Genomic DNA, 18,823 nt, shown 5'->3' with positions numbered 1-18,823 from the left:
AGACATTAGATGTCAGGAGAAGGGAGAAAGTGATAGATTCAGGAGGGAAACTGAAGAGAAAAAAAGATTTCTAAGAGACTGGTGGTTGTACAGATGCCAGACCTGAGCCTGTGCTGTTTGGAGAACTGGAGGCTCGGCTGGAGGTATGCAGGGCTGGGTAGCATGGAGGAGCCATGGTGAAGTCAAGGTCAGGGTCTAGCCTAGAGCACCAGAGAGGCTGGAATACTTAGCTGGCATATGAGCAGAAGCAGTGGGGGACGGGTGAATAAACTGGTCGAAGGTGGCTTTGTAGTGTGTGCCTTTGTCTCCCTAGAGAGAAAGAGAAGGGCAGGGAAAAAAAAATTAGAAGGATTTTATGAATGGTGGAGCTTCAAGAAAAAAAACCTTCGCTGGAAGAAGCTTAGTAAGCTCAGAGGAGTCAAGATCAAGAAATAGAAGAATTCAAAGCCTGCGTGCGTGTGGAGGCCAGAGGTCAACCTTCGTTGGTCCTCAGGAGCTACCCATCTTTGTTTCTTGAGACAGGGTCTCTCTCGCTGATGACTCCTTAGGCTGGGCTGTCGGGCCAGGAGTTCTAGGATCTTTTGTCCCTGCCTTCCTGGTGCTGGAATTACACCCAGCTTTTACCACGGATGCTAGGAATTGAACTCGGGTTCTCACGATTTTGCAGCAAGCATCTTACCAACCGAGCCATCCTGCTAGATTCTGTGTGCTCATATTTAAATGACACCTTGGTGGCCATGGTAACAGTGGTAGCGGAGTGACCAATGAATGGCCTACCTGCCAAGACTACGGTACTGCTTTCTAGGAACTAAAAGGGCAGGGTGGATGAGGGTGGGAAACAGATGGGGGAGGATTAGCGGACAGAGACAGCGGACAGGAGACCAGGGGGAAGCTAACTGGACCGGAAGTGGAATCTTTTCCTGAAGGGAGGGCCAGATGACTCCTGAAGAGCCTCCGTTATCCCAGGTGTGGATGACATTTTGAAGAGCCACCCTGACACCACCATCAAACGTTGGCAGCTTCGTTTCACCTCTGGGTCTCCTTTCGGAAGAAAAGCACCCAGGCTGGCAGGGAGCGTGTGACCTAGACCATCATCCCTGGTTGAGTGTTGGCAAACGGTCTAGCCACATTTTTAGAAAAATGTTCCCTTTTAGATTTGACTTGTCTTACTTAGCCAGATTGACAGGGCGGGGGCGGAGAAGTCCCTATGAATAGTGAGTACTCGTGAATGAGAAGACTCATTATCTCAAATCGAGACTGGTTTCTAAGAAAAAGAAAAGGGGCGAAAAAGTCACTGGGCCGACAGCGTCCCCCGCCCCCAGCCCGAAGAGGACCACTCTCCTCCCTGTGAGTACTGGCTCCACTGGGCCCCAGCAAGAGGAAGGAAACAGACAGAGGGAGGAAATCAAGAGATTAGAGAAGCTGACAGACGGAAATAGCTTCTCAGGAGCCTTGCTGTCCCAGCCTTGTTCCCCAGGGAGCCTTTTGTACCACGGAATCTAGTTGCCTGAATGAAAAATGATATCATTTATTTCTTTTGTCCGAGTTGCACTGTTTTCTGCAGACACAGAAATAACCTAACACCGCAATGCCTGACTGTTGGCTAAGTGATAGAGTTATCTGTCATCTTGGTCCTTGATAATGTCCTGAATAAACAACCACAGGCTTAGTGTTCTAAGGCCGGGACTTGCACCTCCCATCCCCCCCATCCCCATGATGATGTAGCAAAGGGGCTTGAATGAGAAGCTGGCCAGAGCTAGCAGCTGCCAGCTTGAGAAGGAGGGTGACTTTGTAGATCACCAGCAACACGTGTATTCAATCAGCAAACACTTGCAAACTCTGACTCTGGCCAAACTCAGTGCAAAAGGCCTGAGGCAACAGATGTGCAGAGATGGGGGCTGCCATTGTTCGTGTGTGTGTGTGTGTGTGTGTGTGTGTGTGTGTGTGTGTGTTGGCCAGAAGTCAGTATCAGATATCTTCCTCAGTCACTTACCATATTGTCTTTTGAGACAGAGTTGTTTCTCACAAAACCTGGAATTCAACCTCCAAGGATCCACCTGTTTCCACCCCGACCCCCAGCATTAAGAGTTACTGAAGTGTGTGCCAATGTGCCTGTTTTTTTACATAAATGCTGGCAACCTAAACTCTAGGCTTGGAGTTTATCATTTAGATAATAGAAAGCTGTGTTTGAATTTGAAGAGTCAAGTGATTTTTGTATTTGAAGTGTCTCAGTCCATTTTCTGTTGTTATAATAAAATACCCGAGGCTAGTTAACTTATGAAGACTCTACGTCTATAGTCCAGAAGTCTATGGAAGAAGATTTGTGTGACATCTGCAGAGGACCTTCATGCTGGATAACGTCACGGTGGAGGTCATGACGTGGTAAGCATGTGTAATGACAAAGCCACTTTCCTAATAGTTCATTAATCCATTCATGAAGCTTCTGTTCCCGGGATGCAATTGTCTCTTTCCAGATGTCACCATGGAGATGGGATTTCAGCATAAGTTCTATCAGGGGCATCAGGACCATAGGAAACATCCCTTGAAGTCACAAAGGAACTGTACCTTAGGTAATTTTAAAAACCATTTTTATTTCTTGGGAGTTGCACACATGCCATGTCGCCTGCGTGGGAAGCTCAAGGACAACTCGTGGGAATCTCTTCTCTCCTCCATGTGGGTCCCAGGACGGAACTTAAGCTGTCAGATCTTGTGGCAAGTGCCTTTACCCATGGAGCCATCTCAGTAGCCCCCCCCCCCACCCTCCCTTCACTCAGGAGACAAATGCAGGTAACTTTCTTATAAATTGTGCTGTCGAGAACATCAGAAAAGAATCAAAATACCCACTCGTGGCAAATGGATGACTGGGCAGTGGTGTCTTCATAAAATGGAACACGTCCAGTAGTTTTAAATGATCTGACATGAGCCTGGAGAGATGGCTCAACAGTTAAGAGCACTTGGTGCTCTTACAGAGGATGTTTTGTCTGTGGAGGCCAGAAGAGGGTGTTGGATCCCATGGAAGCATAGTTACAGTTGAGAGCCATCATGCAGGTGCTGGGAATCAAAGCAAGATCTGATGCAAGGGCACCCAGAACTCTTTTTTGGTTTTTGTTTGTTTGTTTGTTTGTTTGTTTGTTTGTTTGTTTTTGTTTGTTTGTTTGTTTTTTTTTTTTTTTGAGACAGGGTTTCTCTGTGTAGCCCTGGCTGTCCTGGAACTCACTCCATAGACCAGGCTGGCCTCGAACTCAGAAATACACCTGCCTCTGCCTCCCAAGTGCTGGGATAAAAGGCGTGCGCCACCACCGCCCAGCCTGGCACCCAGAACTCTTAACCACTGAGCCAGTTCCCCAGCTCAGGTTTTATTATTATTATTATTATTATTATTATTATTATTATTATTATTTACTTTTTCTTTGGTAACTGTATTTGATCATTTCCACCCTGATTCCTCTCTTCCAGAGAAAAAATATTGTCAGGCAAGAAGGGGGCTGTGGGAGAAACTCAGGTTCTCCACTTCTCCCAGGCTTGTCTAGATGCAGGAGGCCCAAGGCAGACCTTATGGAATCTCTGAGAGGCATGCATACAGGAAACACACTCATTTCTTAGGCTGAGAGGCAAGGTCCCAGTCCCCTGCCTGGTGTCCCTGGAAGATGTGGGACTCTCTCTTGTAGAGGCTGGCACCTCTGACCTGCTGTGATTTCTAGACCTCTGCCTTGTTCAGTCTCCAGTATGCCAATACCAGTCTTGGAACCTGACCACCGAAAGGCAGAAGTGATGTTTTAGAGTATCTGGGAAAGTTTTTAGCAGGGCATAGTCAAATAAAGATGGTGTGCATGCTTGCTTTTGTGAGAGCATGACTGTGTATACGTATGTGTGTGTGTGTATGTGTGTGTGTGTGTGTGTACATGGATACTTGTATAAGTTTCATGAGCCAAGTAGAGGTGAATGCTCCCTAAGAGGGTTTGCAACGGCTTCGGTGACTTGAGCATGCTCACTGATGAGCATGTCCAGTTCAGGGAAATAGGAAGGACTCCTCTCAAAGAATGCACATCTAGAGACTGGAGAGATGGTTCAGGGGTCACAGGCACCTGCTTCCTTTACAAAGAACAGGAGTTTAACTTCCAGCACACACATGATGGTGGGTTGGGGAGTGTCACAATTGTCTGTGACTCTAGTTCCAGGGGATCCATGCCTGGCCTCCTTCAGTAACAGACACATACATGGCATACATGGCAAATACTTACACATACTTTTAAAAAGAATGTGTTTTTAGACATTTAAATCACACACACACACACACACACACACACACACACACACACGTCAGAGTCTCACCAAATAGTCCTGGCTGGCCTTGAACTTGCTATGTGGGTCAGACAGGCCTCAAAGTCAAAGAGATTCACCTTTCTCTGCCTCCTAAGTGCTTGGATTGAAGGTGTGCACCACCATGTGGCTCTTCTAGGCTCCTTAACCCATGGTCTCCTTCTGACCACTAAACCCATCTTCTTTCTTTCCTTCCACCCCCCCCCCCCCTTTGAGAAAGGTTTTCACAACATTGCCCTGGATATCCTGGAACCTGCTGTGTAGATCAGGGTGGCTTTGACGTCCCAGAACTTCACCTATCTCTGCCTCCTGAGTGCCACCACTCTCAGCTCTGTAGAGAGAATATCCTATAGCTTCACCTGAGAGACTCTGAGGAAGAAGTGAAGGAAGAAGTGGCCCAGGACTGAAGGAGAGGTAACTAACCATGTGGAAGACACAGAGTAGTTTAAATAAGTTACGAGCTAGTTGGCAAATGAGACAAAGCTTATGGCCAAGGTACTTCTTAGTAAGTGAGTTCTCTCAGAGTTGTTACTGTTGGGAACTGAGTGGACAGGAGGGGAAAACGGATGTGTTTGTTATACAGCACGCATCTATTTTATGTCCAGGTTGGAGCCACAGAGGGAAAGAAAAGCCAACATGTTACATTGTCCCAGAGCTAAGCTTTGCTTCCACCCCAGCCTAGAGTTTGCAGCCATGTGTCAGAGGTAGAGTACGGGCTGTCCTGGAGCCACAGATGACTTTCTGAAGAGACATGCACCCTAGAAGGAGTTCAGGGTTGAGCATGTATAGTCTGTTGCAATAGTCTGCCTGATGCTAACACCAAACCAGACAGATGCTTTAAGAAGAACATGTGCAGTAGCAGTACAGCCAACAGTGTGTTTGTTATGCCTCTCTGCGGCCGTTTGGTTTTCAACTCGTAGAGCAAAAGGAACGTGTGACAACAGAGCCACACACATGTCACACACATACACACACAATTTGACTTTTTTGCTCCCGGATTTTTCTTCCCTTTTCTTTCTTTTCTTTTTGGTGTGTGTGTGTGTGTGTGTGTGTGTGTGTGTGTGTGTGTAGGGGCACTGGATTGGAGATGTGGGTATAGACACCCAAAACAATCTGTAGTGTCCTTCTCCAGGCTAGACATGCCTTCAGAGCTTTTCATTCACAGGTCCCCTTGGCACATGCACCCCAGACCCTCCTATGGCCCATTCCAGAAACATTTACACCTTACACGCCACCTCCTCTGGGAGGACAAAGCCATCCCCCTCCAGGGACCTCCATCTGTGTGCCAGCTAATTTGCTTTTTCTCTATAGAACTTTTCATTTCTAGACATTATGCAATGTACATGTTCTCCGTCTAGGCAAGTCTGTTTTCCACTGACAGTGACACAATGCAGACCGGCTGTGTTTTGACGACAATAACGAGAAAGTTTAATTTGGCTCTGAGTTCTGGGGGTGCAAGGTGGCAGGTGATCTAGGGATGGCCTTCTTGCTAGATCATCCCAAGGAGCGGGTCAGGTGACATGAGGCAGCAAAAGGTGTATGTCTGTCTTCCAGGCCCTTTCTCTCCTTATGTAGCTAGCCATCAGGAGCTCTGCCAAAGACATCTCAAGTCCCAAAGGCTCTGCTCCAAATGCATCACCAGGTCAAGTTTTCATCTTCCCATTTCTTTTTTTTTGTTTTTGTTTTTTTGTTTGTTTGTTGTTTTTTGTTTTTTGTTTTTCGAGACAGGGTTTCTCTGTATAGCCCTGGCTGTCCTGGAACTCACTCTGTAGACCAGGATGGCCTTGAACTCAGAAATCCGCCTGCCTCTGCCTCCCAAGTGCTGGGATTAAAGGCGTGCGCCACCACCGCCCGGCGACCATCTTCCCATTTCTTAACAGTAAGACTTCAGTCTCGTGCCCGAACCTTTGGAGGCCTTGACCATCACTATTTCTTGTAGATTTGACACAGTCTAGAATCACTTGGGAAGGAAGTCTCCATGACAGATTGCTTAGGTCCGGTTAGTTTGTGGCATGTCTGTGGGAGAAATTACCTTGAATAGAAGACTCCAATCCTACAGTGATGAAATATAACCTAGAATAGTAATCCTTATATACATTCTCTCTCTCTCTCTCTCTCTCTCTCTCTCTCTCTCTCTCTCAAAGTAGATCTGGTCAGGGTGCTTTAGCACAGCAACTGGAAGGAAACTAGGACTGAACCGCATTCAGACCACACCCAAACCATGCATCATTCAGCACCTATTTCTGCCAGCACTGAGCTAGGAGTCCCAAGAGGTGCCATGATCATCCGAGCCATGGCATTGGCTGTCTGGCATGCAGCTGGCACTCAGTTAGTAGCTGTAGAACACAGGTGTTTCCCTCTTTTGGTCTCTGCCTCAAGCTCTCCTTTCTCTGACTCCTCCCCTGACGGTTCTCTCTTGCCTCTGTCTCCCATCTGTAGGAGAGACTGGTCCTACAGCTTAGTCAGGCAGCAGAGGTCGGTGGTCCTCTGGGTCTCTCATCTTCCTCCCTCTTTTCGGATCTTTCTTACAGGCATCTATTGCTGCAGCCTTTCACTGTCTGCTCCAGCTTCTTGGACAAGAACCAAGCTCAGGATCCCCAGATGACTGTAAGGAAAGGAGGAATCCCATGAGCACACGAGTCAAGTCTCAGTCTCTAAAACTGTCCTCCCAGGCACCCAGAGAATGTGACGTCATTCAAGGCTCCCTTCAGTGCCCACAGCCTGAAAGCTTCTTGCCTTTCCCCAGCGAGCTGATATCCTAATTGTGGCACTTCATTAATTGCTTCCATTTCTCCAGCCATGACTGACAGTATCTGACTCCAATACCACCTATTCTTCTTGGCTTCTGTTTCCTTGTGTGGTGAGCCTGCTGAGGAGCCTGTTGCATGCCAAACCCCATGCAGGTGACTGTTGTACGCCAGGTTCCATGTATGCAGGGCCCCACCTCTCCTCCTCTGTTCATCTGATTCGTTTCCTTCCCTCTCCCTGTTTCTCCATATCCCCAGCTTTGAATCCAGTTTTCATTTCTTGCCCTCTATCTCCCTGATGGGGTCATCCTATCCGCCAGCATTGCGGCTTCCTCTCACTGCCCACTTGACTCTCAGCAGGCCCAGGAACTGCTGCGTCCACGGGCTAGGACTCATCCTCGGAGGCTGGCTCAGTAGAAATACTTTAATAGAAGATAGAGTCCCAAGAACTAGGGAGATGAAGCAGTCACTAAACCGCTTGCCTGGGTTCAAAGCCCAGAACCCACATTAAAAAGCCAGGCACGCTCATGTACATCTGTAATCCCAGAACTAGGGAGGCAGAGATATGCAGATTTACAAGCTAGCAATCCCAGCCCAGTGGGCAAGCTCCAGGCCAATGAGAGATCCCCATGTTAAAAGGGGGGTGTCTGTGGAAACACTACCCTAAGGTTGTCCCTTGGCTTCTGCTTGCATGTGCCCATAGCTGCACATCGATACACATAGTGTTGTTCTGTGCAAGCATCCTCTTTAGCCACAAGTCACATATTCCTTGCTCCCTCATCGTCATAACCACGCTCATTGCATCCAACCAATCCACCCAGCAAATGTGCAACTGCAGCATCTTCCATACATCTGGTTCTGGGCGTGTCTAAATGAGCAACAGAGAGAGACCTGCTCTCCTGAGTCTTGTAGTCTAGAATGGCAAAGGGACAAAAGTTAAAATATGATTAATAAACTACAGAGACAAACACTCTGAGATAGGGGTGGTTTTTTGTTTTTGTCAAGACCAGGTTTCTCTGGGTAGCCCTGGATATCCTGGCACTCACTCCGTAGACCAGGCTGGCTGTGAACTCACAGAGATCCGACTGCCTCTGCCTCCTTAGTGCTGGGATTAAAGGTGTGTGCTACCACCACCCAACAAAGAGGGGTGTTCCTTATGAAAGATAAATTGAAGGGCTTTGGACTGGTCTGACTGCTCAGGGAAAGTGATCTTGTCTAAGGCTGAGGAATGGATATATTTACGGGCAAGCAGGGAGCTTCCCCAACTCCAGACAGAGAAACAAGCACTTGGAAGTGGGTACTTGGACCTCAACCACTTCAAAGCAGGGAACACATATCTACTGCCCCACACTGGGACTTCTTAAGGAGAGCTGTTAATAATTACACTGGGCCATTGAGTGTCACTCTGGATGACCCTGCCCTAGTCTCACATGGTCCTATTGACTTAAAGAAACTCTCCTGTCTCTTGTCATAGAAAGACCCTCAACGGTGAGATGGAGAAATGGCTTAGTGATTAAGAGCACTGGCTGTTTGCTCTTCCAGAGGACCCAGGTTCTATTCCTAGCAACCACACAGTAGCTCACAACTGTCTGTAACTCTAGTTTCAGGGGGTCCAATGCCGTCTATTGATCTCCTCAGGCACCAGGCATGTGAATGCTGCATGGACACATATTTAAGCAAAAGCACTCATACATCCAAAATAAACTACAAAGAAAACAAGAACACCTTTGATACCCGCAGAACTTTCCCAAGACCTGAGACCTCATGTGCCCTCACATGGGGCGACCAGGGTGCACTCCAAGAATGGAGCCGGCCCAAGTGCTGTCATCCTCAGTGGTCAGGAGACAGGGTTGGGGAATTTGGGCTCATGCCAAGGAATCTGTGGAAGAGAGTTTATATAGGTTCCAGCACCAGATTTCAGTGTCTGTGGCTCTGGGTCACCAGGAGGCCTCTGCAGGCCCTCTGTCTTCCCTGATACAAGTCATTTCAAGGAAAGTGAGGAACATGAAGACCCTGTGGCTCTTTTGGGTTTCTGTGACTTTGTCTTCTTTATGAGGATGAATGGTTTGTACTTAGAACAAAAGTAAGGCCTCCTCGAGTGAGAAATAAGTGGTGTGTGTATGTGTGCATGTGTGTGTGTATGTGTTTCCTTCTGTCTCTCTGTCTGTTTGACTCTCAGACTATTAATACAAGCCTCATGTCTGGCTGCACCCCAAGCACACGTGCTCCCTGCTGTAGAGTGCCACCCCTCCCAGCTCAGCCCGTTGTTTGTTCTTTCTGATGGGCGCCAGCCTCATAGACCCCATGGAGGTAGAATATAACTTTCCATAAATAAACTCTAACCTGACCTACAATTTAGATCTTGGTGTTTTTTTTTTTTTTTTTTTTTTTTTTTCCCTCTTCGTGGTAATGGGATCACAGCCCAAGCTAGTCTCTCCTGCATCTGTCTGTCCCAGAAAGCAAGCCCTAGGTGCGCTCGGGTTTGGGCATCACTTGGACTCTGTGATCCCCCACATCCCTGGCATGTGGTGGGAATACAAGGGCATGCTAAAGGATGATGGATGAGCTCCCTGCATCCATGGGTGGCTATGCTCAGCCTCAGTGTCATCGTGTGAGTGGTGTCTTTGCTTAGAGGGTCTAGGACCCCCTACCTTCAGGCAACCTCTAGCTGCAGTCTCTCCTGTGCTCCTTCTGGAACCACTGTCCCCTGGGGACACCATGACACTAATTGTCCCTGCCTGGTTCTGAAGCACAGTTAAAACTCAACAGTACAACCATTGTCTTCACCTATGCCCATTGGGCTCTGAGCGGCTAGGTAGGTGCAAGTACCAGGAACTGAGCTTGGAATGGATTTAGGGGAAGCATTTTAATCCTGGGTACCCCACCCCCACCCCATCTCCTCAGCTTCAGTTGCAAGCCTGCCTCTAGAGTCTCCACCCTCACGCTCTGCACCACACTGAAGAGTCCTTCAGGGAATCTGGAACCACAGGGAGACTGGCAGCACTCAATGATATTTTTCAAAGACATGGTGGTGATAATTCATTTGGGGGGCTTCGTTGGGAGTTAAAACAAAAAGCCAGTCAGGGCTGGGGATGGAGTGGTAGAGAGCTTGCCTAGCAGGCACAAAGGCCCAGGTTCAATCCCTGACATGCACACATATAAATTGAGGATGGAAGGAGAGGTTGAGACAGGGCCTCCTATAGCCCAGGTTGGCCTTGAACTCCCAATTATCTTGCTTTCACCATCCAAGTGTTAGGCTTATAGTATACACTACCCCACCAGACCCAAAAGGCAGGAGCCCTGATGTTGAAAGAAGAGCAAGGCATTGTCTCTGCTTTGAAAGGCTTTTACAGGGGGGGGTGTAAAATTCACATTTTGCAAAAGCTTGGCCCAATGATGAACTGGTCCTCGACTGTACTTGGCCTTGCGTTCAACCCAGTACCAAGCAGGGCTTAGCCAGAGTAGATACTATCCCATGACCGAATAAAACAAGGGAAGACCTAGAATTAGGAACCAAAGAGTGAGGTGGGACATCACAAGAGAGAAGACACATGAGACACTGGGACAGTCCTGGAAGGTTCAGGGGCAGGCAAAAGTTTCCATGAACCCTAAAGAGAGGGGAGGAATTCAGGTGGTGTCTGCAAGTGGCGTCAGCTAACGGAAGAGACAGGGATATTCGCAAGGCCATTGGGAGTCGGTAGGAAGGCTTGAGGAAATGGGCGATGAGAAGCAGGAGCACCTTAGTGGGAGAAGAGTCTGGGGCAAGGAGGAGCAATGGGATGACCTGGAGTAGGAGAGTAGCTCAGTGAAACTTTTGGAAGACAGTGTGGAGAGTGGTCTGCTAAAGGGAGGCTGGGATGAGGGTATGACAATGACCCAAGCAGGGGAATGAGAGCCAGTTTTGCAAAGGAAAGGATGAAGGTGACTTTTCAAAGGAAACCCATAATTGCTACCAGACAGCAGTTAGAGGTGTAGTCAAGGTTTGGGTCTTGTGACCAAGGGAAGGGAGTGAGATGACAGTCGAGAGACATTGTGTGTGGTTGACAAAACAAAACCACATCCTCCTGCTCGAGATTCATTGTCTTTATTAACAATGCCTCTGGTGGCCAAAAAAACACACGTGCTTCACAAAGCGGTATTAACACTGCCTTTCTCTACAAGAAAAATGTTGGCATAAATAACTTAAATGAGAAAATAAATATGTCACTGAACTCTTAAAAAAACAAAAAGAAACACGGCTTTCAGTCTTGTGGATGAGTCCCACATGGAAAGTTCGCCAAACCCACCAGCCCATCCCCAAGGGCTATCCCGCCAACCCCCCGGCCCCGCACCGCTCCATGTGCTTCTGCTACATTCTCCTCCCTCCCCTTTTAACAAATAAAATCTACACAGAAAGTAAGAGGTGTCTGGAAATAATTTACAAAAAGACTGTGGGTGGCGCTGTGGCGCCTGACAGCTTCTCAGCATATGTACACTTGCGCCCCCCACCCCCGTATTATTCTTTTTAATGTAAGAAATGCCATCTCGGAGGACAGCATGAAGAACCTCTGTTTCTAGACAGAAATGTGTCCGTGGGTGGCAGGCGGGAGGAGGTGTCCTGCCAAGGGACAGGGATGGGAGGTGACTGGCAAGCCCAGTTTCCTCCAACGACCTTAAACTGTTGTGTAGAAAATCTCTTTAAAATATGGCAAGGCAGCTGGGGGTCAGATCTGATCTTCCGGGCCCAGGACCGTGATTTCTGTCCCTTCCACCATCTCTCGGACCCTGGCCTTCCCTATCCCAAATATGGATTTGAAGGCAGATTTGAGACGAAGGAGTGGAGGAAGCCAAACTGAGAACCAACAGCTTCTTCTAGGCGGTTGCCCACCACAATTTCTCCCCCACCCCGCCCTCTCTCCTTCTCTCTCTCACCTGCCTACCTTGGGACACCCCAATATGTTGGAATCTCAGCAGAGTCCTGGAGAGTCTGATCTCATCCCGGTCCCTATTTTACAAAGGAGATGGTACCAAAAGAGAACCTCGTGGCCCAACCTCATACTCAGTGGCTAAGTCAGGGTCAGAAACCCTATCTAGTGCTGTGTGTGCTCGTGTTCTTGCCCGCGCAGGCTTTACATTGGGGTGGAGGGAGTAGATCTTACTGTACTTCCATAACCAGTCCCAGGTCTTTCGTTCCACACTCCCTTCCCTTTAAGGTGGCAACACTGCCTTGTCCTGTAGGGGTCTGGCGAGGGCAGAAGGACCACCCTCTCCCACCCCGGGCTAGGCAGAGTGGCTCAGTCTGGGACTCAAGCTTTCTCTCCTGGCCTACGGGAACCGTCCCCCGACCCCCAACCCCGCTCGCAGCGGTCTCTACGGGCTGGGGACTCCGCAGGTCTGGAAAGTTTGGCACCCCTGGCCTGGGCTTCAGGTTTTACACTGAAAACGAATCGGATCGCGCGGGGGGCTGCGTAGGCGCGGGCGCACTCTAGTAGGCGTTCTCCAGCTCCGCCTGGTTGGCTTTGGCTCCCCGGGCGCGCGGCCGCGGCTTGCGACCCTTTTGCGGCCGCGCGGTCTCGGGCCCGAAGTCCTTGAGCTCGGACTGGTTGTGGAAGCGGGTGAGGCGCTTGCACTTGCACGAGGCCACCAGACGCACCTTGCGCGCGCGCGGCGCCGCGCCCCCGGGGCACAGCAGCTGCACCCGCTGCGCGCGGTAGCGATCCGGGATGCAGCGGAAATCCGGTCCGTTCGGGCGCCACCACTTCACGCGCCCGATGGCGTTGGGTAGCAGCCGCGCGGGGCCGCACTGGCCGGAGCACACCAACTCGGTAACCGGCTTGGCGCTGCGGCACGGGCCGTCGGTCACGAAGCGGGTGAAGTGCAGCTCGCGGCAGCTGTACTCGGACACGTCTGCGGGGAGAGGGATGCGTGAGGGGCTGCAGCCTAGGCTAGCCTGCCCTGCTCCTTCCACCCCTCTCTCTTTTTCCAAACCTGCCTTGTGCTTTCGAATCTGCGTGGATTATAGGAAGGACGCACCGGGTACTTTTGGAGCTTGCGGGGAGCAGGGAGAACCCGCCCCGGCTGCTCTCTGTCCTTGGAACCCAGGGATGAAACACTGACGCTCTGTCATTTACTTTCTGTGTGATCTGTGGGCAGGGTACTTAACGTCGCCCTTGCCAACTGTAAAATAGGTTGCCTCAGGATTCAACGACTTCATCCACTATTACACCGGTCACTATGTGGCACAGAGTCAGATCTGGCAGTTTTTGAGATTGGGTCTTTATGTAGCCCAGGCTGGCCTCAAACTGGCTGTGTAGACGAGGATGGTCTTGAATTTCTAAGCGCCTAGCTCCACCTCTCCGGTACTAGGGACCCCACCCAAGGCTTCGTTTATACTAAGCACTCTTCCAATTTAGCTCCTCATTCCCAGCCGGTCCTGGTAGCCTCTAGTCACACCTGGCTCTGGTCCCTCCTAAACTCCCTTACCAGCCACTGGGGCAGGGGCGGGGTCCCAGGAGATGGAGAACGGAGTGGAGGTTAATTGAAGGTAATAAATCAGGACAGCTGCTGTGGAGCAGCGGGTGGAAGGGCAGGTGGTGGGGATAAGAATTCATTAGATTTGAAAGAGACCAAAGGCAGCGTGTCCAACCCCCTCATTATCACAGGTCCAGGCGGAGAAAAGAACGTGCCCCAAAGGCAGGGCTGGACTGCCTGACTCCCCTACCTAGGATGCCAGCACTTTCTGGCTCCCGCAAGGGTGAAAGTGATTTGTTATAGGACCCCAGGTTGGGGATGGGTGAGGGTGGAGTGGTGGGGGAAGCGGGCCTATCTCTCTTTACTAGCTACTTGCTTAAGCAGCAGGTCGGAGTTCTGCCCCAAACAGAACTCCTTACAGCTTCTGCTACCATCAGCGTTTGTTCAGCACCTTCTATATATATCTCTTGTTCTGTGTACCTTGACTTGGTAACTTAATGGTGACTGGATCTGACTTGGAGTCTGTTCTCTGAGGAAGGAGATTGGATTGGAAGCCCAACCATAACTTCTGGGTCTGATGCCTGGCCTCATCTCCGATACATGCCCAGGCTATATCTCCTACAGTGAGCTTAGATGGATGGGAGGCTTTACATTAACTAATCCATATGTGGATCCTGTCCACCTCCAAAGGTTTCATGATGTCAGAATCAGTATGACATAAAATAATTTAAAAAAAAAAAAAAGTCCCAGGACCCAAACCAGAGGGACAGAGGCCAGGACCCACCTTCACCCCCCCCCCCAGGCACAGCAGGGGAGGTGCAGCCCTTGCCACCCTCCCGTGGCTGGCTTAATTTACTCACCCCTGCAGAGGTGGTCTGTGGGGGCGGCCTGTTTGCCCAGGGAAGGACTAGTTTTTGGGCTTTCCAAGAATAGTGCCCTTAGGTCAAGCACTTCCTCTGCAAAAAGGTGACTGCATTGCATGCTCCTTTCGGGTGGCCCTTTCCCCCACATTCCCTTACTGGCTAGGAGACAGGAGGGGCAGAGTGTGGTGGCCACCTGGAAAATGAACTTTCCCACTCACACAAATGGTGACCAGCAAGGTCCTCACTCTGGAGTGTCCCTCCAGCTGCCACCCCACCCCATTCATTCCTGCCAGCTCCATGCTTGATTCCCCCAGGCATCTCTCTGGGCAGGCCTGCCTCTGCAGGCTCTGCTGTCCTCAGGAATGAGGAAAGCTGGGGTCAGGGTGCAAGCACAGGGCAGATGGTGCCACCTGTGCCCATACAGGGGACGCTTCACTCAGCTGTCCCTCATGTCACATGCTAAAACTGTACCTACAAACCCTGTTCTTTTAATGCTAGTCCACCAGGCTCACTGGGCAGACCATGGGCAAGGGGAACTAACAGGATTCTTTCTGGCTTCAGGTTCCCACCCAAACCCAATCTAGGATTGTCTTGCATCTGGACCAAACCAGCTTCTAGTCTCAGCTCTTCTTACTCCCAGGTGACTTTATCTCAGGAGCCTTGGTTTCTCCTCCTTCAAGCTAGGGCCTTCTTTACCTCCTAGGGTGGTCATGTGGGATATAATACAGCCGTGGCATCTGGTATCCAGCAGGTGCTACCAGCCTCACCTTGTCACCTCCCTGCTGGTTGGCAGCTAGCTCTGACCCGTGTCCTCATCCTCAGGAGGAGAGTCTCTGAACCATTGCCTGTGTTAATGCCAGCTTCGGCTGACCTCAGCCTCCACCCTGCCTTCGGTGCTCACTGCCAGCCCCCCAACCCTGTCCTCCAGATTCTTACACTGTGCTAGTATTCTTCCAGGCAAGTCTGTCCCTCCCCTGATGTGGCAGAGGCTAACCACCCACACAAACCTCCAAAGAAGATTCTAAAGACACCCCAGTCACCTCCCAGGACCCCTATGCTAACATGATTCTCCATTCCATACCTTTGGTGTCGTAGGGATGGTGAGGAGGTCTGCCTCCATTCTCAGCCCGGTTCATGGTCTGGTTGTTCTCCAGTTCCTGAGGAGGCTCGGGGTACTCTCCGAGCCCGGGGATGATTTCCGTGGCATCATTCTTGAAGGCTTGCCATCCCTGGCCCTCCACAGCACAGAAGGCAGAATGGACAAGCAGGCATACGAGGCATGGGGCTAGTGAGAGCTGCATGGTGCCAGATAGAGGGGGCACTCAGTAGCACAGGCTCTGGTCCCCAGCCTAGATACGGTCTCCTTTTTAAAGCCCCCTCTGCCTCATGCCAGCCAATAAGGATGGGCTGGAACAGGGCTGGTCCCATGTTTCCTCACCCTCCTCCCCGTGGGGGAAAGGGGTGTGCTTAGTGTTAGCCCTCCCCAAGACTTCTCAAGCTCAGCAAACTTCCAAATTGCCGTTGGCACTCCCAGGTGACCCGAGGAGTGGGGGTGGGGTTGGTGAGGCAGGGACAGAGTCCGTTCTCCCAGCACCTCCCACGGGCAGACGGCTGTGGTTTTTCAGATATCAAAATGAGTTTGGCTTTTAATTGTCTGGCTCCCTGGGCCCCTCAGGCATTCTCAAAACAAACTGTGGGCCAGCTTAACAAAGGAAACAAGTGGGGCTTCTGCAGAAGGCAGAATCCAGCGGACCGAATTCCTCTAGCCAAGTTCATTTGTTACCTCAGCAGCTAATGGTCTCAACGGTGTCTGCTCTCCCTCCTCACACAGAGGCAGAGGATGCCTTTTTTTGTTTTGGAGGGTTTCTGGGAAATTTAACCTAGGGTTTCATGCTTGCTGTGTAAGGACTCTACCACTGAACTCTGCCCCAGCCCTGGGAAGGCTGCTTTTAAAGGAATCCCGTTGGCTCCAACTCCCGCATATTGCTCAGCACCAACTATTCTGACCAAGGAAGCCTCTATTGGATTTCTCTTCAAAACCAGTGGAAGAGGTGGAGGGTCTACGGCCACCAGGCAAGAAGGACCTGGCATCTGTCACATGTGATTCTTAGCCAGGGAACTCATGGTGACTTATAGGCTGGTGTGCCAAAGGCAGTTCCTTCTCTGGCCAACACAGAATTTCATTTCTTAGCAAAAATCATTTCCCTATCATTTCTCAGCTTATTACATTTTCCGTGTGTGTGTGTGTGTGTGTGTGTGTGTGTGAAACATGTCTTGTGTGGGTGCATGGGAGACCTGAGGAGGTGTCTTCCTCAGTCATTCTCTCAAGTTATTCCCTGAGACAGGATCTCTGACTGAGACATTTAGGTTAGGCTGGCTAGCTCCCAGTGAACTCCCAGGATCCACCGGCCTTTTCCCCAAACCCTGGGGTTATAAGGTTACTTTTCCACGTGGGCACTGGGGATTCGAACTCAGGTCTTCATGCTTGTACAGCATGCACTCTTACCATGTCATCTCCCCAGCCTCTCATTATATTATCATAAACAGCTCTGGGTCCTAGATGAAAGGTCTAAGGGAGATACACACATGCGCTTGCGCGCGCACACAAACACACACACACACACACACACACACACACACACACACACACACACCGGGTGAGTTTCAGAAAGCCTTCTCAGGTCCATCTAAGCACAAAGAAATCCAATGCTCAGCCTGCAATATCAGGAGAGCCATGCCACAGGGAGGAGGGAAGGTTCACACCTGAGGTGCAAAAAAAGGAGGGGCTGGCGGAAGCTTCACTGAGTCAGAATCTTGTAGGCCGCCCCAGCCCTGGAGGAAGACTGGGAAGAAGGCTTCGGTCCACCTTGCCTTGGTATGCTAACTGGGCAATGAATCAGTGCCGCCACCTGCAGAGCTTCTGCAAGCCTCTGTCACCTGCCTCGACTTGTAAGTGGCCTGTCCATCTGTGGCGATCTGCCTGAGTCCTCCTTTTCATCTTCTGTCACCCACACATCAATGCAGCTGCTCTGACAGCTTTACAAGGCAGACAGAAGTCCCCTCAGGAAGGGGGCTCTGATACCTGCTTCCTAAGTCAGTTTCCTTCGGGGCAGACAAAAACAGCTGTGGCCATTGTTGGGGTGATCTATCTCTCCTACCAGAGCTGTGGCGTTGTTAGAAGCTGGCCCTTTTGTCTGTGACCTCCAGTCTCTTTTTCCCCTGCTCTGGAATGTGGACTGTTAACCCTGTCGGGGCCAGAAAGCTGTCCTGTTGCTCCAGACTTGGGAGAGGGCAGCTCCTGGCCTGGGATTCTGTGAGCAGGCAGAATGGTTCCTCACAGCACCATCTGCTGATGGGAGATGATGCTCGACACCTTAATCAGAGATTCGACCTGTCCTTGGAACACATCTGCCACCTGCTGGACACAGAGGGGAAAATCAATCAACCAGAGAGTGGTCAGGCTCCAGATTTTATTTATTCGTTATTTTACCTGTAATTGAAGTAGTGTCAACAGGAAAAAAGAGTAGACAGAGGAACCGAGCCTAACGGCCTGTCTCCTCGGCCAGTGGGTAGCCCTGCCCGTTCACAGGATGGCTCTGGGAGCCTGCTGTGCTGCCTGCCTTCTGTTTTGGGGTTTTGTTTGGTTTGGCTTTTGTTGTTTTCTTTTTTTCTTTTTCTTCATCTGAGGTTAAGTCAGTGATCGGTGCATTCACTTAACACAAAAACCTTATGGTCTCCCAAGGTTAAGCTGGAGTCAAGCCCCAGGCTCAGTGGAGCCCTGTTGAGTTCAGTTTAGAGTATTTCTGGCCTGTTGCTCTCAGCCAGTCTGCTATAAACACTCTTGTGTGACGGAATGGGTTTGTTGTTTGGTTTAGTTTTTGGGACAGTCTTGCTGCACAACCCCAGCTGCCTCCAAACTCACCATCCTCCTGCTTCAGCTTCCAAGCACTGTAGTTATAGGTGCACGCCACCAAAACAGGATAGATTTTTTAAAATTACTTTTTTTTTGAGATAATTGTAAGTTGACAGGTACTTGAAATAACTCAGAAGGATTTTATATACTCCCTACCCATTTTCCCTCCACGATACCAGCTCACCAAAGATACAGCACCACAGCCAGAACATGCAGTGCACCAACAAACTCACATCCCGGACCCTTTTACTTACCTAGTGCTCACTCACATGTGTGCCTATGCCTACCTATGGCACGTGCTCACGAATTTGCTTCTACACAATTTTGAGATTTGCCTATCCACCACCACAGTTAAGATGAAGAACACCTCTCTGGCCCCAAGGATCTGCCCTGATGTCTTTTTCACTATTTCTTTATTAAAGTTTGTGAAACAGGGTCTCATGCACCACAGGCTAGCTGAGGCTAACCCTGACCTCCAGATCACCTCCCAGGTGTGGAGATTATAGGCACACACACATGGCACCACAGTC

General features: G+C 50.1%; 1 protein-coding gene across 1 annotated transcript; it reads right to left on the bottom strand.

Moving 5' to 3' along the window:
- Positions 1-11,135: 11,135 nt before the first annotated feature.
- On the bottom strand, positions 11,136-15,735 carry Sost (sclerostin). Its single transcript, XM_034506878.2, has 2 exons — positions 15,462-15,735; positions 11,136-12,953 (listed from the first exon to the last, which is right to left on the bottom strand). Exons 1-2 carry the CDS (start codon positions 15,679-15,681, stop codon positions 12,532-12,534), a joined length of 642 nt encoding a protein of 213 aa, XP_034362769.1. The 5' UTR covers positions 15,682-15,735; the 3' UTR covers positions 11,136-12,531.
- Positions 15,736-18,823: the final 3,088 nt, after the last annotated feature.

The sequence above is a fragment of the Arvicanthis niloticus genome, chromosome 6 (assembly GCF_011762505.2).
Source record: "Arvicanthis niloticus isolate mArvNil1 chromosome 6, mArvNil1.pat.X, whole genome shotgun sequence".
NCBI classification, from domain to species: domain Eukaryota; kingdom Metazoa; phylum Chordata; class Mammalia; order Rodentia; family Muridae; genus Arvicanthis; species Arvicanthis niloticus.
The sequence above is the reverse complement of the archived record's forward strand: the minus strand, read 5'-3'. Positions and strand labels throughout refer to the sequence as shown.